The sequence below is a fragment of the Psammomys obesus genome, unplaced genomic scaffold (assembly GCF_907164565.1).
Source record: "Psammomys obesus unplaced genomic scaffold, mPsaObe1.curated_primary_1811, whole genome shotgun sequence".
Taxonomy (NCBI): domain Eukaryota; kingdom Metazoa; phylum Chordata; class Mammalia; order Rodentia; family Muridae; genus Psammomys; species Psammomys obesus.
The window spans coordinates 1-26,134 of NW_026591379.1; the positions used below are offsets into that span (position 1 = coordinate 1).

The following is a 26,134-nucleotide window of genomic DNA, read 5'->3' on the forward strand; positions in this document are numbered from 1 at the left end:
AGGAGGAGTTAGCAGGAGAAAGGGGAATGAATATGAAAAAAAAAAAACAATAAAACAAAACAACAACAAAAACATGTGCATGTATGAAATTCTCTAAGAATGAATACAAACATATAACACTCCCTCCCAGGCAGTAGCCCTGCAGTTCTTATCAAGTGCTTCTGTGTCCTTTTACCATGTGACTTTCCAGTTCAGACTACTTCTTGCTCCTTTGACATGTGACTTTTAATCCATGTACACTGGGATCAAGTCAAGGAATTTGTGCATACTAGGGACTGAGCTACAACTCTGACCCACCCATCCTTCCTCCCCTCCTCTATTCCTTTCTCTGTGTCTCTCCTTCAGTCCTGAAGTGAACAGGAGTGAACCACCATGACCACACCCTTCATTAACTCTTATTTTTTGAACTGATGATGAGAGAAAACCAATAAGAAATGGGGAGAGAGCGAAGCGAAATAATAATATTAAAAGCAGCAGGAGACTGCTTCCTGGGTCCCTCTGGGCTTGCCCTGCTCTCCCACCCTCTCTCTGGGCAAGTTCTCACCTTTGAAAAGAGGCTGAAGCATCCCAGGCGGCTCACAATGCAATAAACTTCAGGGAGCCGCTTCCCTTTGCCTCCAGGCTTTTTGGGAGAAAAACAAGAGGACATCTGAGTGTAGTGTCAGGGAAGGAGAGAACCCCATCATGTGTCAGCTGTGGAACACCTAGCAAGGTGGCCATTTTACCACTCAGAGTTCTGTTAGAATACAATACGCATTTTTTGCTTTTAAAAATACTTGTTACGTTTACTGATTTATTTATGTGGGTGTGTATATGCATACCACAAAGTCAGGGTGTCCTAACTTTTCCAGAAGTTGGACACCCTGGGGCTGGAGTTGTGGATGGCTGTGAGTGACCACGTGCATTCTGGGAACCATATTGAGGTTCTTTGCAGAAAGTAGCCAGGGCTCTAAGCCCCCAAGACAGCTCTCCAGCCCCAGTTTCTGATCCTTCCTTCCTTCCTTTCTTTCTTTTTTCTTTTTTTTTTTTTTTTTGAGACAGGGATTCGCTGTGTTTAATATCCATGGCTGTCAGGGACTCGCTCTGCTATGTAGACCAGGCCTGGAACTCACAGAGCCCTGCCTCTGCTTCCCGAGCGCTGGGATTGAAGGCATGCGCCACCACACCTGGGGCTGAAGTGTGCTCTTACTGATGGCAACAGACATCACTTCTACCTAAGAAAACCCATTGAGTCGCTAATCTCTCTCTCTCTTCCTTCCTCCCTCTGTCTGTGCTGTGATTTGAGACAGGCTGGCTCTGACTGGGATTGCAGCTGCACATTACCAGGGCTAGCCTTATCTATGTTCTTAACTCCCTGGTTAACCTGCTGCCACCTGCTCCTTCTCCAGCAGCAGAGGTGACACCTGAGTCTCAAGGGGCTGGCTCTCTGAGAAGCGCTGGCCGAGCAAAAGGCAGAGTACTAACCAGAAGTCTCCGGCAGTAACCAAACCGTCTGCTTCCATCTTCTCCAGTTAAGACAAACGAGAATGTTTCACTGTGGTTGTGGAAACACAAACAGGTTACAAAACACGACAAACCCAAAGGCTCACGCCCACTGGAGCAGTGAAGTGGCAGTAAGCAAGAGGGCAGAGGGGGGAAGGTGGGAGTCAATGCTCCTCGCTCTGACTGCCCATCTCTTCTTGAGACTCAGGCCGGCCAAGTAAATGTCGAGGAGGCAGAGTGAAAATGTCCTGAGAGGAAATGAGGCTTTCTACCCTGAGCTGTCCCATAATTCTTTTACCTGAGCTATCCTAGGGTAGATACAGCTATTCCCTACTCTGACTGCAGGGATGGAAGAGGGATAGCTGTTCCTCTCGAGCGGAAGGTGAGGATGGGACTCAGGAGGGAAGAGCCAAGGAGAGACCAGGTCTGGGCCTTGCTCAGGACTGGCTGTGGTGTGGTTCTCTGACAGGAATGTTCTTACACAGCTACCTTGAGGCCATCAGAATGCTTCCGGAGCCCTGTGTGGGCAAGGATGGGGGACTAGCCACTTCCCTAACTTTTCCCAGACTAAGATAATATTGGGGAGGCTTCTCAAACAGACCTCCAGACTGTGTGGAGGCTTCATGAATACCCATGTAGAAGGTACCTTTTGTCTCAGGGGAGTTTTAAAAAGCCCACAGGGGAAGCCTCTAGGCTTCTAACTCCCGAGTTACAGGTTGTGCTACCTATGACCTCCTTATTGACCCCATCCAACTCAAACTTCGGATGTGGGGCGAGAGTGTCAGAAGCTCTTACCTGGTAAACTCCTGGACAGGAGCCCAGTCCTTGGCATCAGGGAAGCAGAACTGGGGAATAGCCTTCAGTTGGTCCTCAGCCTCTCTCAGGAACTTGAACGACTTTTCTAACTGCAGAGAGAAAGATGGGAGAGGGTCACAGCCTGAACCCCAAGAAGGGCTCAGCAACTTCCCGAGGAAGGGTCTGAAGCCTGTCTGTGGGCTGTCTTCCCCGACACAGTCCAGCTGTAGTCTGAGAGGACAATCAGGAGACAGATGACCACGTGCTTCAGAGAATCGGTATTCCAGAATATAGGCTTCTGGTCAGTAAGGGGAAGTCTCCACAGCAGCCCCTTCCAACGGAGGCTTGTGGATCTGAGAGGCAGTGCTGCATGTCAGCCTTTCTGACCTCCTGTACTGTGCTGATAACTCAGTGACTACGGAGAGCATGGTCACAGTGCACAGAGAAAGCACCTCGCCCCACGGCCTCACTGAGAGTGGAACCGGAAGAGAGCCTGGCCATCAGGAGGCCCACCCTCTCTTTGCAAACAGAAGGAAACATGCCCAGTGATATAGTGGCCTCCCCTGGTCACACAGGGAATGACCATGATGGCTGGTCTCTCTGCCCCCAGCACTCAGGACAGAATCCCAGGCAGTACAAAGGGAAGGATGAGGATGAATCGAAGTCTGACTTAGAAATTATCTTTGATGTCATGATGACAGGGCGCAGTAGTGTGCATACGTAATCTCGGCCACTTATGTACATAGTGAGTTCAAGGCTGACCTGGCTCCAGGAGACTATTTCAAAACAAACAAAAAAGAAAGTAACGAGTTTGCTTATTTTGTGTATGAAATCAACAGGACGCTGTTTTCATTTCATAGGTGGTTTTTTTGTTTTGTTTTTATCCTTATTATTTACTTACTTTTATGTATAGGTTTGTGCACCTGGGCGAGTTTATGAGGTGGTGTTGGAGGCCAGAGGGCATTGGTGCCTACGGAGCTGGAGTTACAGACAGTTGTGAGCTACCTGTGGGCGCTAGAACTGGATGAAGGGCGTCTAGAAGAGTGGCAAGCACTCTTAACCACTGAGCCATCTCTCCAGACCCTTGTTCTGCTTTCCCGAGACAGGGTCTCAGCATGCAGTTCAGGCTGGCTTCAAACTCCCAAAGATTCTCCTGCCTTAGTCCTGAGTGCTAGGGTTAGAGGTGTGAGCAACCACACCTGGCTTAATGGAGTGTGGTTAGTGTGAAAATGCTGACTGCCAATCTTGAGTAAGGGGTCCTTTGGAATGTGGGATAAAACCCATTTTTTAAAAGCTTATAAAAAGTCTGGGCATGGTGGTGCACACCTTTAACCCCAGCACTTGAGAGGCAGAGGTACAGAGATCTCTGTGAGTTCAAGGCCAGCCTGGTCTATGTGGTGAGTTCCAGGTCATCCAGGGTGAAATAAGAGGGCCATTCTCAACAGGTGTGCATGCACCCGTGCACGCACCACCAAAAATCCCCCTAAACAACAAAATTATCACAAATCTACAGAATTGGGTATAGGCTGTATAGAAGTCTCTATCTCAGAACAAAACAAGGGTGTTCAGAATAAACCAGAATGAACAAAATAAAACAAATTTACAGCCAGGCGTGGTGGTGCATGCCTCTGATCTCAGCGCTTGGGAGGCCGAGGCAGGTGGATCTCTGTGAGTTTGAGGACAGCCTGGTTTACAAAGACAGTTCCAGGACAGCCTGGGATACACAGAAAAACCCTGTCTCCAAACAAACAGACAACAGCAACAAAAACAAATTTAAATTAGAAGTACCAAGAGCAAAATACATTTCCAACAGAGAAGGACCAGTTAAACAAACAAGGATTCTCTAAATACTGGGACATTAGAGAACTTCAAAAAACATGCTTCAGAATTTGTATCACATGTTTAAAAATAATATGCTTACAAGGCTGTGCGTGGACCATGATACAAAACCATATCTATGATTGCAGAATAGCAACAGAGGAAATACAGTATGAGGAAAGACTGGAAGCCAAAACACGTGCTAACCGACACAGCTCCACAAGCCTTGGAGAGCTTGTGGAGGTCACGGGTGACTCTTTCTGTCTTTCTGAATTAGCTCCATTTCCCACATAATAGTGGGAATAGTGGATAGTGACATAACTATCCCCTGAAAAAGGATTTCAGTGGGAGTCTGAGTCTCAAGGCTCCAGGCTGCCAACTGCGAGCATTCAGCAGCTGTGATGATTCAGTAATTAATTCATGACTTAATGCCTGTGTTCCTGGAGCCCCAAGTAAGCGTTACCACGTGTACAGCAATGTGCTGGGCCTCACGGGCGATACAGAGTGACAAGGCAGTTGTGGATGCCTCCGTGCCTACTGGGGCTCTCAACTGGGCTGAGTATGTCTCACATAGATGCACTGAGTAACAACCCCAAGTCCAGACTCCCATGCAGCGTGGTTTTCAGGAGAGTGTTCCTTAAAGGAGTAGCAACTGGAGGCAGAGAACAGGTGTCTGTATGGAGGGCATGTGCCCGTGTGCTTGCTTCTACTTGCACCACTGTTCTAAACGTCAAGGACCACTGTGCCAGCCCACTGTGATGAAAGAAGGCTGGATAGGAAAGGACACAGCAGGCAGACAGGCAGGGTCCAGGCCTTGGTAGGCTCTTGCCTGAGGTGATTGCCACGGATGGCCAGCTTGAACCGAGATGAGCTCCATCCCCTCCCTTTTCTCTGGAGCCCTGGTCTGTATGAGGACTGTCAATCCCCCCTCATGACAGCTCTTGTGTGTACACACACTCTTTCAGCGTACTTCTGGTTTACCTTCCTAAAGGGCAGGAAACCCATCTTATTTATTTTTATAATCACCTGGGCCAAGCAGAAAATAACTAGAATATTTAAATATAAAATCTGATCGGGAGCTGGAAAGATGGCTCAGCGGTTAAGAGCACTTCCAAAGGACCTGAGTTCAATTCCTGGCAACCACATGGTAGCTCACAAACATCTAAGATGAGATCTGGTGCCCTCTTCTGGTGAGCAGGTGTACATGCAGGCAGAGTACTGCATACAAAACAAACAAACAAACAAGCAAACAAATAAATAAACGTGAACTAAAGATTAAAAAAAAATCTGGTTGGACTGAATTAGAATACAGCAGACTTCTTAATACAGATGTAAAGGCCCAAGAGTACCTTTGGGATCATAGGCCATATCACTGTAGACATTATAAAGAGCCCTTTATTTAGGTGCCATGATATTATCAGTGGCACAAGCCACAATTTAGTAGGATCCCCTCCCACTTACAGAAACAGTGTGCATTCAAAGACATTTAGCTCAGACATAAATGTGATGCCGAAACAGACTGGGAAGGGGGCTTGGCTGGATAAGGAGCCTGGGAATGACAGAGATGACAAGATGGTTAGATGTTAAGAGCTGTGCTGTGACCACAGGAATGTAGAAAGGTTTTGTTTTGCTGTTTGTTTTGAAATAGGGTCTCATGTATCCCAGGCCTGCCTTGAACTCACTGTGGCCTTGAAGATGACCTTGAACTTCTGATCCATTTTCTCTACCTCACAAGTGCTAAGATTACAAGTAGGTGCCACCTTGCCCAATTTATGTGGGATTGGGTAGCAAATTCAGGGTTTCCTGCAACACTAGCATGCTAACAACTAAGCTATGGCCCTAAACCCTGGAAGTTTTGTTGTTGTTTATTTGTTCTGTTTTCTCTGTATAGCTCCTGAAATTTACTCTGTAGACCAGACTGGTCGCAAACTCAGACTGCTGGGATTAGAGGCATGAGCCACCATTTCCCAGCTTTTGTTTTGTTTTATCTTGTTTTGTTTTGAGGCAGGGTCTCACTATGTAGCCCTGACTGTCCTAGAACTCTCTATGTAGACCAGGCTGGCCTCAAACACACAAAGATCCACCTGCCTGTGCCTCCACATCCTAAGTGCTGGGCTTAAAAACAATGCAGGGCCACAGCTGGGAGTATCTTTTCCTGCCTTTTTTTGGTCCGTTTTTTCATCCTTTAATCTGCCCTCCTTGAGCCGGTCATGTTCTCCCGTACTAGTTTTTTCATGTGGTAGACACTCCTTGGTGTTCACTTAGAAGGTTCTAGACCCTAAATCTTTGCCAGACTCCACCCCTCCTGGAATCCCAGCTGATGGCTAGAATGTGTTAGTCCTCAGACAGTCCGAAGGGACCTGCCTCCCCTACCTTCAGAGGAAACTGCTGGGTGAGCTCTGGCACATAGGCAGCCCCTGCCTGCTTCCTGTGCAGAGACACCACCACGAAGTACTCGAAGAGCTGCCTCTCCTGGTACTCAATGAGATCCCGGTCAAGCGATGAGTACCGAGGAGCCTGCTTCAGGCGCGACTTCACATTGACCAGGCGCCGGCTGTGAGCTGCAGAGACAAAGGAGCCACAGGCCTGCCATGACTCATATGCCAATGGAGACTTGCTCAGTGCTCAACAGATTATGTAATTCCCAGCTTCAGTACGTTTTCTAATTCCCCGAGTTTTTCCACATTTTGCAGATCAGTAGAGAACTCTTTCTTTGGGCCTCTTGCCAAACTCATGGGAGGGGCGTCATTTACTTACAGGTCTGGCAGCCAATCAGGGCACAAGACCAGGACTCAGGACTGGCCAGGGCTTTGCTGCTAACCTTGAGGCGGAGCTCCACAAGGTTTCACCTCCAGCTATCTTTGGGGTGGGGACCTGTACCTTTCCCCTTACTCACTTCCATAGCAGGGAGCTTTTAGAGCTGAGAGCTTTGTAAACATCCCAAGTGACACAACAACAGAGACCCAGCTAGCTACCTGGGGAACTCCCTCCCAGCGAATGGATTCGCTTATTCTGGAGGTGGCCGAGGTAGTAGGCGGTGTCAGAGGTCAAAGAAGTGGACTGGGCTTGTCATCTCTGTCAGCACCCAGGGTTGCCCTCTCTGTTCTCTCATGGGGTCTGAGAAATGTCAGAAAAATTCACTAAATCTTGGACCTGGATTACTGAACATCAGGCCTACAGGGAACAATTCTTTTACCAACTTCATCTGGCAATCAAGGAACCAGCAGCTCTGCCTGCAGTTCCCACAGCGACTATCGAGTGTGGTGCCTGGCATTGTCAGAGGACGAGGAGCAGGTGGCTGCAGTACCGTCACACCCCATCTCTGCCTGGTCTGGCCTCTGCTCACACCTGACACTCACGCCTTGCCTGGCAGGACTGAGCACGCTGTGTTTGTCCCTCAGCAGTGGGAAGGAATCTACAGTTTCCCGTCAACTCACGCCCCCTGCTCGCCTCACCTTTCAGCTTCTCCTCGGTGTCGCTGTCAGACTCACTGTTCTCATCTGTCACTGGACCAAAAGAACAGGAAGGAAGAGGCAGATGTGAGTTCCATTGTAGGAAACAGACCCCAAACTTCTAGGTGAGAGGAGGTGGTTTGTCAACTATATAACTATGTCAGTCAAATTCAGCTCAACTACCAAACCATTTTGACTCTGGCTAGGATGGTCCTTTACCAGACTATATATAGCAAGAGGCAGGAACCCTCTGTTGCAGCCGAGCCAGGAAGGTTGTTGCCAGAGTCAGGTGACAGGCAGCCCTCAGCTGACATAATGGTAGACAAGGCAGAGGAACACAGAGCACGTGCCACTGAGCTGGCTCCTGGCCCTCTGTCCCAGAGAGAAGGGCAGACAGGAAGCAGCCACTTGCTTCCTCCGAGGTGAGCCAACGAGAAACAGAAGACACATCTTCAAATTCTAGTGAGGAGGATAGCCCAGCAGGGCGGGCCAGAGAGGCGTCTACCTTTTCCTGAGTTGCTCTCCGTGGACTGGGATAGCCTCTTCACCCGTTTCTTTCCTCTCCGGGCCTCATAAATGGCATTGATCCTCAATACCAGCTGCCAGACACCAGAAGAAAAGCGGTGTTAACCACCCTCCCTGTGGGGATGGCTGTCCAGGTTGACAAAGTTCAGGGAAACGGGGAGGGACACACTTGCTGCTGCCTCACCCGTCTTCCCGTCATTCTTGAGCAGCCAGGTTCTAAACACTCCTGTACCCAGCTGAGACGCTGGGGAGGGGGGGGGTGTCCTTGGCTCACAGTGCCACTCAGCCCCGATGATACTCCAACACTGTGTTGTCACTGTGGCTTAGGAAAGAGCTATTTACTCCCAAAACAAAACAAGAGAAGGAAAAGACAGAGAACGTAATTCCCAGGCATGGCCACTCTGGTGGGAGCCATTCCAAAAGCGCCTGGCCGGCCCCCAGCAGATGGGAGTAACAGCAGCTTCGGGGCTCTACTCCTGTCTGTGCAAAGGGAGGCTCTCGGAGGAACCTTGCTCCCAACCTCACTGGTCCCCGACTTACACAGTGGCACACGTGAGGCGTGGAAGTGGGCCGGAATGCTCTGAAATGTGACATGTCCCAGGGCTTAAGCCCACCCATCATGGAGCCCCTGCTTCAGGCCACAGCATCTTCCGTGCCTCGTGGGCTGTCACTGCTTATGACAGCCGCTTGTGTGAGAACACATCTGCTACAAATGCAGAGGCCTCTCTTGCTGCTGGCCAAGCAAGATTTGGTGTTTCTTGTGTGTCTCCTTCCTCTGAGCTACTGAGTGGCTTCCAACATTGTGGCGATCACTGGGGCTTGCCAAAGATGTCACATGTGCCTCGGAGACCCATACCAAAATTAGTTCATCTTTTTCGGGGGGTGCCGAGGGATACACCCAGAGTATTGAGTGCTGCACACACTAGGTGGTACTCTACCACCTGAGCTTGGCACTGCTTTATTTGGGGGGCAACACAGAACTCACTGTAGCTACACAGTAGCTGTCCTTGAATTCACTGTGATTCTCCTGCCTCAGCCTCCTCCTGAGTGTTTGGACGACAGACACCAGCAGCTATACCTACCTAAATACTCAATCTTTATTTTTGCTATACTTTAGTCTTCTGGCCCCCTCTTCATCTGGGTACTAGTGGGCCATTTCTTTGGCCTCTCTGGACCTGATATCCAGAGAGTTGTTTCAAAAGTCTCTTGCCTTTAGCTTTCTAGGTGATGAGGATTTTAGCTGTGCTCAGATGTCCTTCACCTCCAGTTGCGTTCCTCTGAGCACTCACTCAACAGGCGCCATTACTGAACTGCACCTTCAGCAGGGCCCCTGTGGCCACGCCCAACTGTTTGTTTTTGTTTTTTTTTTCCACAAGGGTAGCCTCCAAGTTAACCTGGGGTTAACTCATGCACAGCTGCGGCAAATCAAATAGCACAGAAGTGTGGAGTTGGGCTAGAGAGGTGCTCAGCAGTCAAGAGCACTGGCTACTCCTGCAGAGAACCCATGTTCAATTCTCAGCACCCACTTGGCGGCTCACAACCGGCTGTACCTTCAGTTGTAGAGGCTCTAATGCTCTCTTCTGGCCTCTGGAGACATGAACGAGACACACATTACATATAGGCAAAGCACCCACACACAAAATAACAAATAATTGAATGTTTAAACGAGGGTGAATTTTTTTATGTTTTTGGAAGAATAAGAGCCGCATAGGTCCTGGTGTGTGTGTGTGTGTGTGTGTGTGTGTGTGTGTGTGTGTGTGGTGTGTATGAAAGAGAGAGTGTGTCTGTGGGAGTATGTATGTGCATGTGTGAAAGTGTATGTGTGTATCTCAAAGTGCGTGTGTGAGAGAGACTGTTAAGTCTCTATCTATTCTTCCTATCTTGGACCAACTCTCTTGAATGGATCACTAGCTCTCGTTCATAAGCCAGCCAGCCAGGCACTGAGTAACTTAGCATAAAAGAAGAAAGTTGTAGAGTGCTTCCCTAGCAAGTGTGAAACTCCTCTCTCTCTCTCTTTCTCTGTCACACACACTTACAGGAAAAGCCTGGAATCATAATGTCAGGTAAGGAGCAGGTGGGGAGAGGAGCAGCTAAAGCGGAGGCCACAGGACTAGAACAACAGCTGAGAAGACAACCCTCATATCCTAGTCTGCTGGCTTCACTGAGTCCACCTGTCCCACGGTGACAAAGGAAGCAGAGGACCTCATACCTCCCCTCCTCAACTCCTCTACAGAGAAGTGGGGGTGCATCCTGGACCTCAAAATCCGAAGACTATATTACCCTGGGGATCTTTTTCTTCTTTCTGCCATTCTGCAGGTCTCCAAGGTTGAAGAAAGTGTCATCCGGGCTGCTAGGTGTAGAGGGAGGGCTGGTTCTCAGCGGGGACCCAGCTCCATCCCGACTCAGCTTCCTAGCGTCCAGCAGTTTGAAGTTTCTTCTCTCTGAATTTTGCCGGAAAAATGCAGATTTGGACAAGGACTGCTGCATGAGAAAGGAGACAGGCGTAAGTCCAAACGAAGAGGCCGGGGCCGAGGTGGGAGACCTCGGTGCAGAGACACAGAACTGAGTGGGCTGGGCTGGGTCCCCAGGGTACATGGGGTTTGCTACTGCTAAGCATGCTGTGCTACCATCAGGTTGTGGAAAATTTATGGGACGAAGGATATAAATCTAGTCCAACCTCTTTTCAAATATGGGGAAAGACACCTGCGTCCACTCTTTGGCTGTACAGTTGAGGCTTGACAAAAAGACGCATGTCCTGGCAACTGCAGCACTAAACTGGCTGTGGCCCTGGGGTCTGCCTTGCCAGAGTCTGCTCTGCACAAAGTGTCACCCCTCTGGACAACAGTGCCTTTTTTTTTTTAAGTATTGGGGTTTGAGTCAAGGGCCTTATACAGACAGACACACTAGTATTGAGCTGGAGCCCCAAGCCAGGATTTTATTTCCGAAACAAAGTTTCTTTCAAATCAAAAAGCAAACCACAAACTTCTTCAGACGTTTACAGCTCAGCAGTGGAGGTGGCTCAGAAGATTTGCCTGACACCTGCAGGGTGCCAGGTGTGATCTCCAGTACCTCCAAAATAAAAACGAACTTTACTCCTTGGCATGGTGGTGCACAGCTGTAGTTCTAGCACTTAGGAGCACCAGATGTGCAAGCTTTTCCCCAGCTGCACAGCCAGCCTGAGGCTAGTCTGGGATGCATGAGATGCTCTGCCTCAAAAAGAAAAAATAGGAAGGAAGGAGGGAGGGAGGGAGGAAAAAAAGAAGGAACAAAGGAAGGAAAGAAGGAAGAAAAAGAAAGAAATTTACAGTTCATAACACAGAGGATGATTGATTTTTCCTGATAAATACTACAAGTTGACCAACACAAGCCCCACTCACACAGACAAAAAAACAAAACAAAACAAAACAAAACAAAAAACAGATAAAAGATAAGAACTTTCACAACTTGGGAGTGTAATGACTCCCAGATCCATGAAGGAACCTTAACTTTCTCCAGAAAGAAAAGAGAATGCAAACTGTACCAAGGAAACATTTCTCATTGAAAAACAAGTAAAACTATTTCCTAGTAGGTAGGTGACAGTGTGAGGAAAAGTAACCTCTATACACCAGTGCTGGGCGTCGAAACCAGCAAAGTACACGGAGGGCACGCTAGGCATGCCTGCAAAATGACAACGAGCATGCCTTCTGACCCAGCAGCTCACCCTAGGAATTCCCTTTACTTATACACTTGAGCAACATTATACTACAAAAGGAAAGTTAGACTCTGCAGAGAATATCATATGTAATGACGTGGCACGTAATCACTAAACACCTAAACGTCTATTGGCAGAGGTTGAGCAAATTATGATATATCCAGACAATAGAAGAGCATGCAACTGTAAGAACAAACGTTAATGTTGGATATAAAGGTTCTTTCAGGTACATACTATTATTTTTTCAAATTATTTTCTTTTTATGTGTATAGGTAATTTTCCTGCAGGTACGTTTGTATACCATGCACATGCCTAGTGCCAGCAGAGGCCAGAAGAAGGTGTTGGATCCCCTGGGCCTAGAGTTACAAATGTTTGTGAGCCACCATGTGGGTGCTGGGAACTGAACCCAGGTTACTGGAAAGGCAGCCAGTGCTTTTAACCGCTCAGCCATCTCTCCAGCCCCTGTATTATTTTTAACGATTATTTCTTTATTGTATGTAGGTAAACACATGCCACTTGTACATGTGGAAGCCAGGACAGCTTTTCAGGAGTCAGTTCTCTCTTGTTCCTGCTGCTTTGCTGTGTACGGGGAATTCCTGATGATCCTCCAGTCTCTGTCTCTCACCTACCTGTAATAGGGCTGGAATTACAGATGCTCACTGCCACATCCCACATCCCACAGTTTTCTACTGTGTGTGTGAGTGCATGACGTGTGTGTGGACACGTGTGTCACTGTACGTGCGTGTCAGGTTTGCGCAGCAGGCGCTTTTAACCACTGAGACATCTTGCTGGCCCACTAGCTCTATGTTGCTCTGCATAAAAAGCAAGGCATGACATGCTGATTTCTGTGTTTTACGATTTGGAGTATCTGGAAGAGTTCGTGGTACTCAGTAGGCATTTCCTCTTCCTGGCCGCCTTCCTTTCAACACTGACTACAGGCGTGCACCAGCAGGCCCGGCTTCTGTATAGATTTTCCTTACTTATTTATTTATTTATTTATTCACTTACTTATTTATTTATTTATTTATTTGCTTACTTTATTTATTTATTTATGTTTTTTTTTTTTTAGTAATTTTGTAATTTTTTTTAAAAGATTTATTTATTTATTTTATGTATGAGTGCGCTTATCTGCACATACACCTGCATGACAGAAGAGGGCACCAGATCACACTATAGATGGTTGTGAGATACCATGTGGTTGATGGGAATTGAACTCAGGACCTCTGGAGGAGCAGACAGTGGTCTTAGCCACTGAGCCGTCTCTTCATCCCCCTATATAGATTTTTCTATATGACAATCTATTCATGGTTTTCTCTGTCATCCATCTAACCTCTTGGTTTGTTTGTTTGTTTTTAAAGATGTTACGTAGTTGTTTATTTTATATGTATGGGTGTTGCCTGCATGCATGTATATGTACCACATGTGTGTCAAGTGCCCAAGAAGGCCAGAAGAGGGCACTGGATCCCCTGTGACTAGCTAGAGTTAGAGGTGGTTGTGAGCATCCATGTGGATTTTGGGAATCAAACATGGGAAGAGCAGCCAGTACTCTCTCTCTCTTTTAATTCATTTTTATTTCATGTGCAATAGTGTTTTGCCTGCATGTATGTCTGTGGGTGTCATATCTTGGAGTTCCAGACAGTTGTGAGCTGCCACGTGGGTGCTAAGAACCAAATCCGGGTCCTCTGGAAGAGCAGTCAGTGTTCCCAACTTCGGAGCGATCTCTCCAGCTCCAGCCAATACTCTTAACCCATTGAACCATCTCTCCAGGCCCTTCATTTGTTTGTTCTCAAGACAGGGTTTCTCTGTGTAGCCTTGACTGGCTTTGTAGACTGGGCTGGCCTCAAACTCAGAGATTTGCCTGCCTCTGCCTCCCTGAGTGCTGGAATTCATTCTTGTTTTTAAAAGATTTATTATTTTAAAAGTTTTCTTATTTTTGCTCCTGCCCCTCCCAATGTTTGATTTACTGTATTTTTATATTATGTGTGTGCATGTGTGTCTGTGTATGGGTTTGTATATGCACGTGTATATTGCAGAGGACAGAGACATCATATTCCTTTGGAGCTGGAATCCCAGGCCATTGGGAGCAGCCTGAAATGGTGCTGGGACCCAAACTCGAGTGCTCTGTAAGAGCAGCAAGTATGCTTATCCATAGAGCCATCTCTCTAGCCCTCTAACTTCCTCGAACTGGCTCATCAGGTGGGGGATGCTTGCTGTCAAGCCTGGGGACCTGAGGTAGATCCATGGGTCCCACATGGAAGAAGCAGAGGACCAACTCACACAGGCTGTTCTGACCTTCTCATGCTTGCCGTGGTACATGCAAACACACAATATACAAATGAATTCATGAGAAAGAAGAAAATTAGAGAAAAGAAAATCTATCTCGTTAGATGTTTAATACTAAATACTGAATTCCATTTCTGTGTGGATTTTCTTGGTTTGCTTTTGAACATACTTTATTCATTAATCCATCAGTAATTTATTTTATGGTATGCTAATCTAAATCATTTCCCTTCAAGCTAACTTATCCCTATTCCATTTAATGAATGAGTCTTTCTTTCTCAATCAATTTACAAAGCTCCATATCTACCATATCTTAACTGCTCACAGAACAAGCCTACTTTGTTCCTGAATTCCCCAGTCTCACTTAGTTCCAAGTAGGATGTATTTACAACCTCAGAGCTTTTTCTTTTTCAAAATTTCCAGGAACAAAGAGCCCTATCTTCCCCATGGCTGGTATTCCCATTCATCATGGGTCCACAAAGAACAAGGAATTGCTCAGCACAGGGAGCTTCCAACAGGGAGCACTGACCTGCTGCGGCCAGTGTGGGCATCTTTATCACCTTGGCACAGAAAGCGGCTTTCTTAGCAACCTAATTCCACCTGCAATGAAATCCAAGGAAATGCCCCAATGCTTTCATGACACTGCAATCTATAGAAACGGCTGGCAACCAGCAGGTTTCTGTTCACCTGTACACGGGGCCAGTGTTTGCTTAGAGGAGATTTGACCTGTGAAGAGATCTAAGAAGAAAACAACCAAACTATGGTACCCAACTCTGGAGAGCATGCCGAGGGGCCTGGCAGAAGCTCTGTGCAAGCTCTGTCTCCTGCCGGCACTGCTGGGGAGAAGCGGGATTTTGGTAGCTTCCTGTTTGACGAAAGGGAGACAGCAGGACATGGGGGTGAGCCTCTCAAGCATTTAACTCAGTCTGAGGCGCAGTAGGAAGAAGCAAGTTCTGTCTGACAGGAGTCTTGATTTGGGGCTCTGAGGGTCCTGAGGCTACTGGGAGAAGTGGTACCATAGTGACGCTGTCTGTTTGCGGAAGCTTTTGAAAGTGAAGTGTGAGTCTTACAGTTAGTAGGAGCCAGCAAAGTTTTTCTTCAAAGCCAGATGGTAGCTACCACAGCGTGGCCATGCCCTCTCTGCTGCAGCTTCTTAGCCATGCCAAGTCCATCTGTAATGTGCGAAGGACTAAGTGGGGAGATATGACTTCATTCATAAAAACCTCATACAACTTCATTCATAAAAATCAGCAAGCACCGGGCAGGAGTTTGCTAAGCCCTGACTCTAGCATGAAAGGGAAGCACTGCAGGGCCTTAGAGGTGGGGTTTTTCAGGCTGTCATCCAGCAGATTGTACTGTTGATGGGAGTGTCTCACACCGACACACCTGGTGCCCAATCCCACCTCGCTTCCTTCCAGCAGCCGGACCACCATGGCACAACATCTCTAATCTCGAGGGCCCTGGACTCCCTGGGCACCACAGAAGACCTGTAGTGTCCAAGCAAGTAAATGACCTGGGCCTGAGTTCTGACTTCCCTGGTCAAGTCTCTTGAGTTGTTTGTTGCAGGAGGCTGTGATGGGTGCTGGCATGTGACACCCAGACGGGGAGGAAGTGGCAAGAAGCTCTGAGCCTCCTCAGAGGAAGATGACACACACCGAAGCTGAGACTGCTAGCCCTTGCAGGCTAACTGGGTGACACCATATTTAAAAAAAGAGGAAAAGGACTGTTGCAAAGGACGGTCATAATCAGCACATCTTTCTCGGACATAAAAATCAGTCCTTGACAGTTGTAGTATCACGACCCTCAGGAAGCTGGTGCAGGAGAATTAGTCTGAGATCAGCCGGGGCTACAGAGTGAGAACCCCATCTCACACCAGACACACAGAGGCTGGAGAGATGGCTCCCTGAATAAAGTGCTTGCTGTGCAGGTGTGAGGACTGGAGTTCGGATCCCCAGCACTGACACAAACAGCAGGGCTGATGCACTAGCAGCCGGCAAGCCCAGCACTCAGGAGGAGGCTGTGGCGGGATTTCGTGGGCAAGCTGCCTAGCCAGAATAGCAAAGCTGGAGACTGAGTAAGACTCTGGCTCACTAAACAAAGTGGAGAGTGACTGAAGGTACCCAGCATCAACCTAGACCCCCACAGGCACAGGCCCACGTTCAGGGCGCATATACAGTCCACCCACGGACATGAGAACACACAAGCACACTCCACCCCTACCCCCACAATTTCTTTTTAAGTTGCTGCCACATTCCTTGTGGGGCAGAATGTAGTAGGTTATATAATACTATTTTGGGTTCACAGACCGCAGCATCTGCTCCTGCTGCACATCTGCTCTGTTCTTCGGAGACTCCGTCCAACTGTCCCTCCCTTTCCATTGGGACCAGACAGGACTTAATTAAACGAACATCCCAAAGATGGTGTCGTAGAGCGTTCCGAGGCTGAAAGGGGAGCTCAACACAGAGGGACTGCCTCAACTACTTCTAAGGTCTCACATGGAGCCCAGACGAGGCAGACGCTTAATGAATAGCTCATAAGCTAAGCAGAGGAAGTGGCAATGTCTGCAGCTGTTCCTCAGAGCGGGGGCACAGACCAGACACCCAGATGTGAGAGCAGAGGAACGAGCATGAGACACAGGGCTCCGGTGATGACCTGCACAGGCCCTGGCAGCCTGCAATGTCAGGGGCACCAACAGCACGCTGCCATCCTGGGCAACCACTTCTGGACACGAACCCTGATAGGACCACTCCCATTCCAGTCTGGCTGCTGTGCTGGCACAGGCTCCAGGTGTGCCCAGCCTAGCAGGGACAGGAAGGGCTACTCTGCCTTCATCTTCTGGTAGGAGGGAGGAGCTGCCTGCTTGGAACACAGCTGTGCAGGCCAGACAGTCTTCATGGATTCTAAGAGCAGGGGTGCCCTGCATGAACTGGAGAGCCTGGTAGGATGTGGGGGGCAGAATGGACATGACAGTGTCTATGCTATGTGTGGGGAGGAAGTTCACAAGCACATGTATACACAAGTGTGGAGGCCGAAGCCAACCTCTGCTGGGGTTCCTTAGGATTTAGTTCAGCTGGCCAATAAGCCTCTCTGCTCCTCCAGCACCGGGATTTTTTTTTTTCCTTTTCTCTCTCTCTCTCTCTCTCTCTCTCTCTCTCTCTTTTGGGTTTTTTGAGACAGGGTTTCTCTGTATAGCCTTGGCTGTCCTAAACTTGCTTTGTAGACCGGCCTGGGACTCACAATGATCTGCCTGCCTCTGCCTCTGCCTCCCAAGTGCTGGGATTAAAGGCACGCGCTACCGCACTGACCAGCATTGGGATTTTAAGTACATCTCTCTATACCCAGCATTTTGTACATGGATTCTGGGGGTTGAACTCAGTCCTCATGCTTGCATGGCAAGCCTTTTACAGACTGAGCATCTCCCCAGTCCCTACCCTATCCTTCCTCCCTCCCTCCCTCCATCCCTTCCTTCCTTCCTTTTTTATTTGGAGATAGGGTCACCTGTATTGCACTCATGTATTGCACTTGAACTCATGACATTGAACTTCACGTTGAAGCTGGCCTTGAACTTTTGGTCTTTGTGCCTCAGCCTCCCAAATGCTGAGATTCTAGGTGTGGACCATTATACCCAGTTTTTTCCCAGTACCAGGGACTGAACCAAAGTCTTATATGCACTCTGACACTGATATCTATATCATCTATAGATACATATATCTCCTTAGCCCTTATGCTGTTATTCTAAGTCAGTCTAGCAATTCTAAATGTTAAGACACATCCATCTACCAAGGAGAACACAAACACATTTCCAAGGCAAGTAGAAACTGCTAATTATTGGTTACCATGGGTTCCTCAGGACAACAGTCTTCTCCATGTGAAAGCTAGTTGGTTTAGGCAAGTACTGAGGCAGATGACATGGGCCTCACCCTTCAGGACAGGTTATGTCCTTGACCCTTCTAGAAGTCTGTGGTGGGAAGTGTTCCTGTCTGACATCAGGTTTTCAGAGCATGCCCTGTGAAGCTCCTCCAGCAAATGCTGGCCCTGCCCTGGGGGACTACAGGCATACAGCTACAATTCTCATGCTGGAGCCAAATCTTGACAATGCAATTTGAGTGACATGAGCAGTTTAAATTTGGTCTTCCTTTATTTACTTTCTTCAACAACAAATCCCCTAAAAGGTTCAAGAGGATCTTCGGTAAATGGAAGTCAGTCTTGGAGTCTTGACCTCTGGGTACTCAGGTATCAGAAGACCACCACTGAGGTAGCTACTTCCCTCACAGAAATATTCTGTACGTATACAAACAAATGTGAGCTTACAAGTACACATACTCTTTAGGTTAAAAAAAATACGGGGTCTAGAGAGACTGCTCAGTGATTACGAGCTCTGAAAGAGGACCTGGCTTCAGTTCTGAGTACCCACAGGGTGGCTCACGACAACCTATTTACTCCAGTTCCAGGGAATCTGACGCCCCTTACAGCATCTAAGGCTCCTGTACACCCGTGATGCACATAAACTCACATATACATACTAAGAAAATTAGTACTTTTTTTTTTTTTAAAGACAGGGTCTCACAAGGTAGCTCTGGATGCCTGAAATTCACTATATAAACCAGACTGAACCTCAAACCCACGAAGGTCTGCCTGCCTCTGCCTCCAGAGAGCTGGGAAAGGCGTGCACCACCATATAAATAAAGGTTTATTCATTCACTTATTTATATGGCAAATAAAGAAACCTTTCTAAAAGATGTGCACAGATGGCAGCACACTGTGCAACCCAGCCCTACACTCTGCCTTTCTTTCTCATATCTCATCAGAGTGCCCCCTTCTATTTACTTGTTTATTTAGAGTCAGGATTTTGCTTTCTTAGTCAGGCTACTCTGAGACTTACTATGTTGACCAGGCTGGCCCTGAACTTAGAGCAGCGATTCTCCTGCCTCTGGCTTCCAAGTGTTAGGACCGCAGGTGCAGCCCACCACCCCCAGGGCTCAGGACACTCATCAGAAGATGTGCAGTTTAAATGCACGGCTTTTCGTGACTGAGTTAGGTGTGTGTGTGTGTGTGTGTGTGTGTGAGCTACACACCCAAAGGCATTTTAGGGAGCTCTGTGGAGAGGGCTGGCCTCAGTGGTGCAGCCAGGCAGTGTAGACAGAGGCACAGGAGGAGCTCCAGAGAGCTAGTACCTTGGTGGAGGTGTCCGGGATGGAAGAGGTGGGAGATCCAGGGAAAGCCAAGACACACTTCTTGCCTAGGCAGCGGCCGTGCAACTCGACGTCCTCGTAAGGATTCTCCTTCATTGGTGGGTCTGCAACCAACAGCAAAATGGGTCAGGAACGTTGAATGTTAGAACTCCCTCCCCCTCTCTCGGCTTCTCTTTGTGCCCTGGCTGTCCTGGAACTCTCTCCGTAGACCAGGCTGGCCTCGAGCTCTGCCGCCCGAGTGCTGGGGTTAATATTAAAGGCGTGTGCAGCCACCTCACAGCCCTCTTTTCTTTCTTTTTAAGATTTATTATATTTTATGTGAATGGTGTTTTACTTGAACATGTTGTCTGTGTACCATGTGCGTGGCTGATGCCTGAGAGCACCAGAAGAGGGTGTCAAGTCTCTTGGCATCAGAATTATAGATGATTATGAGCCTCTGTGTGGGCCCTGGGAACTGAACCCGGGTTCTCTGCAACAGCAGCCAGGGCTTTAAAGTGCTGTGCCTGCTCTCAAGCCCTGGACCGTTTCCTTCCTCCCTTCCTCCCTTCCTCCCTCCCTCCCTCCCTCCCTCCCTCCCTCCCTCCCTTCCTTCCTTCCTTAATTCCTCTTTCTTCCCTTCTTTCTTTCCTTCCTTCCTTAATTCCTCTTTCTTCCCTTCTTTCCTTCTTTCCTTCCTTCCTTCCTTCCTTCCTTCCTTCCTTCCTTCCTTCCTTTCTTTTCTTTTCCTCCCTCCCTCTCTCCCTCCCTCCCAACTCCCTCCTTCCCTCCCAGGCCCAAGGCCATCACTGAATGGCACTACTGGCTCTAAAAGTGAACATGAAACAGAAGGTGGTCTGGCTGGAGCGACTTTTGCTGGTTACTTGTAGGCCCCAGGCTGGTTCTACAAAGGAAAGCTAGGAGTCCCAGGGAACTGGTAGCAGCCTTCCTGGGGGCTGTGAGAAGGCCTGCTGAGAAACAGCAAGAAGCAGCCAGTTTGGGCTTCCAGTCACAGGTTAGACTTCCCCCAAACTACCTCGGTTGTGTTCTTACATGGTAGGAACCCAGCCTGACACTGAGATCCAAACAGCTCTGTTAAGCTCTCCCACAGTCCTGGGCTTCGTTTCTGGTACCAATGGCCCCATGACTGTTTGTGTGCACCTACCCTCTTCACCCCTCACGTACAAATACCCATGGGCTCCTCCCTCTCACCAACCAGCTCTTTTCTGGCTTTTGTTTTTTAAGGTTAATAAAGTTTTTCTTAGTGATTCTAAGCATATGTATTTATTTATTTAAAGATTTATTTATTTTACATATATGAGTGCTCTATCTGCATGTGCACCTGCACGACAGAAGGCATCAGTAAAGATGGTTGTGAGCCACTGTGTCGTTGTTGGGAATTGAACTCGGGACCTCTGGAAAAGCAGACAGTGCTCTTAACCTCTGAGCTGTTTCTCCAGCCCCCAAGCATATGTATTTACAATAGTTAAAGTGTGATGAGTGATTTTTTTTTGAAATAAATAAGTTTTAATATTCTACAGCACAGAAAGGTGATTATATATAAAAACTTACTTAATATTTTATAAAGAATAAGAAGAGAGGCACTAAAGGGTTCCAAGACAAAGAAATAGCAAATGTTCCCAGAAATGCTAATTTAGTCAATCAAATATTGCACATAATATAGATATACATACTGAAAAAAATAGCTGTGCACTGTGGATATATACAATTGTCACATGTCAATAGACATGTATTTCTTCTAATACCGAAAAGACAAAATAACCCAAAGTAATAAAATCCCACAAAAAAAACAGCTATTGACACTACTTGAATATTTTCTTTTTTTTTAAATTTTTTATTGATTACACTTTATTCATTTTGTATCCCCCCATAAGTCCCTCCCTCCTCCCCTCCCGATCCCACCCGTGATGAGTGATTTTAACATATGAAACGTTTTATACCATCTGTAGATGAGATTATATACCATATAAGCTATTCAAGTGATACAAAACCATTTTTTTTTTTCAGGATCTTTTCAAATGAGAAGAGTCCTATTTGCACACTTCATACCAAGCTTTGCTGTCATTTTTATTGCTTTCTTCTACAGAAGCCTGTTATTGCTCTTTCATTTCCGCCAACTCTAGGCAAAGTAGCGGAACTTCTGGGTTTTCTGGGATAGCAGCTCCTAAGTGCTGTTTTAAGACCCAGCGTATTGGTGTCTCCTTCGGTTCTTCATGAGACCACAGCACATTCATCAGGGTGTCTAGCACCCCGACTTCTCCAAGCACCTCTAGAACTGCTGGAGTCAGTGGCTTTGTAACGGGACTTAGTGACAGACAAAGTGGCAGAGCTGGTCCTGGAGATAAGGGTCTGTGGTCTTTGAGCCACACTGCGCATGCACCAGCTCATTTCTTCTGCCACCGCCAGACTCGGGTCTGAGCTCACACCTTCAGTGCAGGAATGGAATCACTTCTTGAAGATTATTGAACTCCGAAACAAACTTTGGCTCTAAGCCCTCTTTGGAAGCAGAGGAGTCTTCAGAGCTACATCAAGGTTACTCTTCTAGCTGTTCACTGCCTGCTGTCCGCTCTCCTTCAGCCCACTGAGGCCCACTCTTCCAGCCTGCCTACCTGCTGTTTTCTCATACGCTGACTGCACATCTGTATTCAAGTGCTTGCCTGTGTGCTTCAAGCAGAAACTCCATTTTGACCTCCTCTCTGCCTCCGACAGACCCCCGCAGCCCTCCTGAGACGGTCTGGCCTCTTACCTAGGATGTCTTCGTAGACGTTCTCCTCCGATAAAGTGCGTGTGAGTCCCAGTTTGGTCTGTGCGTACCAGTCCACCCTGCTGTTCTCAGACGAAGACTGTAGCAAGTCTTCAAATTCATAGGACTTTCTATGAGCCGTGGAAGGAAACAAAAGAAGAACTTGAATCAATTTAGGCTCGTTCTGAACATAGCAGAGGTCAGAGTGCAAAGGAGCCAAGCCCAAGCTTTAGGACCAGGGCTGAAAAGCTGTAAGCCAGGCCAAATGCCTGACCTGTAGCAAAAACCCAGCAGAGGCAGGAGAGGCTGATGGAGTGATTGCCCCCCCCACCCCCCCCGGGGACGGCAGTGTGCGGTCTGCATTGATTCTGTCCTCTTCCAGCCCAGGCTGTTACCTGCCCACCCCAGTACTGTGAGGGCAGATGATGGGGTGAAGGTGTAGCCTGCAGCATAGAGCCCTAGCAACTAAAGACGTTTGTATACTTCAGGGCACAAGCTCTCTTTCTTACAGTGCATGCAGCACAACACCTAATTTGGACGACCTTGGGGTTTGTTGGGATGGGAGTAACCATTATCCAAACAGCTACTGCTGGATACCCCGAGCTTTCAAGAGACACCTTAACTCTGTTGTGATTTTTCCATGTTTGTGAGAGCAAGATGCTCACATGAGGCATGCTTTGCATTTGAACCCTGACACACGGTAGCGTAAACAGCATTTGGAAGGATTGCATGTTAAAAATATAAACGTCCCTCTAAAAACTGATGGGCAGGGGTGGCAGTGCATGTCTGCGATGCCTGCACTCGGGAGGCTGAAGGAGGAGGCAAATATCAAGTTCCAGGTCAGTCTGGTCTAAAATGAGATTCTGTCTTAGAAACCAAAGGTAGGCATTGTGCAACACGCCTTTAATTCTGGCATCAGTCAGCAGAGGCAGGCAGACCTATGTGAGTTCTAGGCTAGTTCACATAGTGAGCTCCAGGCAAGCCAGAGCTACACAGTGAGGCCCTGTCTGAAAAGCCCAAAAGTACAATACAATACAATGATAATAAATAAAATAAAAACATTTAAAAAGCTGGGCATGGTGATGCCCATTTATAATCCCACCACTCTGAGGAAGAAGGACCGTCAATAATCTGAGGCCACTGAGGCTACAGTGAGTTTCACAACAGTCTGGGATACAGATCCTATCTCAAAACAAACAAATAAACATGAACAAAACCCACAACAAAATAACAACAAACAAAACCGAAAAAACAAAACAAGAGCCGGGCAGTGGTGGTGCTCGCCTTGATCCCAGCACCGTGGAGGCAGAGGCAGGTGGATCTCACCAAGTTCTACCTAAGTTCTCCTTAAGTTCTGGTCTACAGAGAGTCCAGGATGGCTAAGGCTACACAGAGAAACTCTATCTCAACAAAACAAACAGAAGAAAAAAATACAACCAAATAACCAAACAAAACCCACAAAAACCAGGGCCCAGAAGCAAAATCAGAAGCAAGCAGTTAGTCACACTGCAAACCCTTGTGCGTGCTGGGCAAGTACTTGCCCTGTTGCTTTACCCTAAGTCCCCAGCTTTTGTTTGTTTGTATTTTGAGACAGGGTTTCTCTGTGTAGTACTGGCTGTCCTGGAACTCACAGTGTAGCCCAGGCTAGCCTTTGAATTCTCAATCTTCTTGCCTCTGCTGCAAAACTTAACTTGTAAAATAAGTTGCCACAGGGTTTCCTAATGGCAATTCCACCTCTGTGTTAAAGTTCTGGTTTCAGGTGACCAATGTGTAAAGTCTAAAAAGCAACATTGTAAACCAACACAAAATACAGTCCATAGAGGAGCAAGGAGGAGCCACAGATTTCCCACCATCAGTGTCTAGAATCCAGGAAAAGCAGAATTCCAAGTACCACAAAGCAGTTTATCACTGTCACCTGTTGGCATCTAGCGTGCAAGTGGTAGCTTGGTACTTCTGTCCTCATGTTCTGAGGTTCAGGTAAGGTGAGAAAAACACACTTGCTAAATCCTGACCTGGCTTTGGGCTAAGACCGAGGTCAGGTTGACCTTCAGGCATGTACAGCACTTGCAGGAATTGTTGCTAGCCTGCATTGTTCTGTAACCTAAGGCTTTCTGCTCTCGAGCAAACAGAAATACTATGGCGACACAACTGCGCCCTATTTTTACTGAAAGTTCATACCCCTTCATGCTCGCTAAAGCCATCACAGCTACGTCAACAGGGTGTAACCAACCTGCAGTTTTTACCTTTAGAACCCTCTGCTGACTCACCTTGGGGCTGTCTCTTTAGACTTACAGTAGGGTCTATGTGGCTCAATGAAAACTTTAAGCTCATAAAGAGCTCATCCTGGTCTCCTCTTGCGTGAGAACCAGGGGCAACACAGGAGATCACTCGCCCTGAAGAGATATCTGATTACACGAATGACTGATCCAGCCAGCTACTTCTCTACAAACATGTTCCAACTCGAGAAAGGTTTTTAGCACCTTTACGTATTAACTTGGAGAAAAAGGGGCTTTCCAAAGGTGAATGCATGAATGACAAACACAACCAAACTCTAGCTAAACATACCCGGCATTCACTCCCTTCATCACCCACAGGCGTGCTAACTACCTTCTGTGGGTCAGACTGTGCTCAGAGCTAGTGAAACAAAGGTAAGGAGCCTAAAGGCTGCTCTCAGCTAGGGAGGATGTGGCCTCCTCTGAGTGCTCAGCCTTCGAGGCCCTCCCGTGGTCACATGATAGCTGGTTTTAGTGACATGAAACTGATCTCACTGTTGTAACCCGGGCTTGGTCCAATTCACTCTGTAGCTGACAGACGGCCTCTAACTTCTGCTTCTCTTGCTTCAGCTCCTAAATGCTGGGATTGCTAGCGTGCACATCGTGCCTGCCGCACATGGCGCCAGGGGTTTAATACTCAGGTCGCCATGGATGTCAGGCAACCAACTGAGACATCTCCAGCATGAGCCCCTCTCCGAGCTCCCCCGTGAATTTCTTCTCTCTCTCCTCTTTCTTTTTTCTACATTGAGGACAGCCTAAAGTACATCGTAAAACTGCCTCAGAAAACATTTAAAAATTCATGACCTATGTCTAAATACTGTTTGAGGGTTACTAATGGCTTTTCCACATTCTTGTAAATGAAATGCTAACTTAAGACAGTGGGCAAGAACCTCAGATTAACATGTCTCAAATGGAGCTCCTCTCTGGAAGGCCCCTCTGGAAGCTGCCAGCCAGATGTTCGTGCCTGAAAGCCGCAGAGCCTCTCCTCCCAGACCACCTACACCTGACCAAAACGAAGGGGCCTTCTGCTTCCCCAGCCTCCTAGGAGGTGACCACTTCTTCCGTCCCCACTGTAATTACATCACAGTGAGACCACAACGCCCACTCAGCCACCAAGGGGAACCCTAACAGATGCAAATCTGATGACTGCTCCCTTCAAAGCAGTCAAGCACTTCCCTGGTTTCTCTTGTCCCCATGGCTCCTCTAGAACTGGTTCTGTTAGACCTCAGGATCTCCTCTTCCATGCTTGGGGACTCCCACCCCACTGAGGCCACAACTGTGTCCTTCAGGTCCTCAAGCACAAAGAAAGCTCAGGGCCTGCACCTACTTGCTCACTTGACCCTCCATGTGCCACCTCCTCTCTGAGCATCTGAACATCTCCCCTCAAGGCTGCCCCTTCTAGCCTACGTGCCCTATGAGGGCGGGATCGCTGTTAGCCTTGCTCATTAATAAATCCCCACATCCAGCACTAAATATATTCACAGTGAATACTGGTTGGCTGAATAAGTAAATGAGTAAGTATTAATTAGTTAATTAATTGGCTGACTTTTGAAGCAGTGTTTCCTTGTATAGTGCAGACTTGAACTCACAGCCATCCTCTTGAGCACAGGGATTAAGGGTGTGCATCACCATGCCTGGCTACAAATGAATATATGAAAAGTTGTTTTTAGCCAGATTTGGTGGCCCACAGCTTTAATCCAGCACTCTGGAGGCAGAGGCAAGCAGAGCTCTGTAAAATTGAGGCCAGCCTGGTTTACATAGTGGCCAGGTCTGCACACAGAGATCCTGTCTCAAAAAACCCCAAATCAAAACAAACAAAAACCTCAGACATGTAAATGTGTAAGCTTAGGGAACAGAGTGGAGGACCCAGAAATGAACACACAGTT

The 26,134-nt window shown here is 47.7% G+C and overlaps 1 protein-coding gene across 1 annotated transcript; it reads right to left on the bottom strand.

Annotated features, from left to right (window-relative positions):
* Positions 1 to 508: 508 nt before the first annotated feature.
* LOC129679152 (DENN domain-containing protein 2A-like) lies at positions 509 to 22,105 on the bottom strand (the record flags this gene model as incomplete). Its single annotated transcript, XM_055610073.1, has 9 exons — positions 21,979 to 22,105; positions 19,218 to 19,339; positions 10,353 to 10,553; positions 8,053 to 8,146; positions 7,551 to 7,601; positions 6,469 to 6,656; positions 2,278 to 2,387; positions 1,465 to 1,534; positions 509 to 622 (listed from the first exon to the last, which is right to left on the bottom strand). Coding segments are annotated over exons 2-9 (942 nt in total), but the record flags the coding sequence as incomplete, so codon positions are not given.
* Positions 22,106 to 26,134: the final 4,029 nt, after the last annotated feature.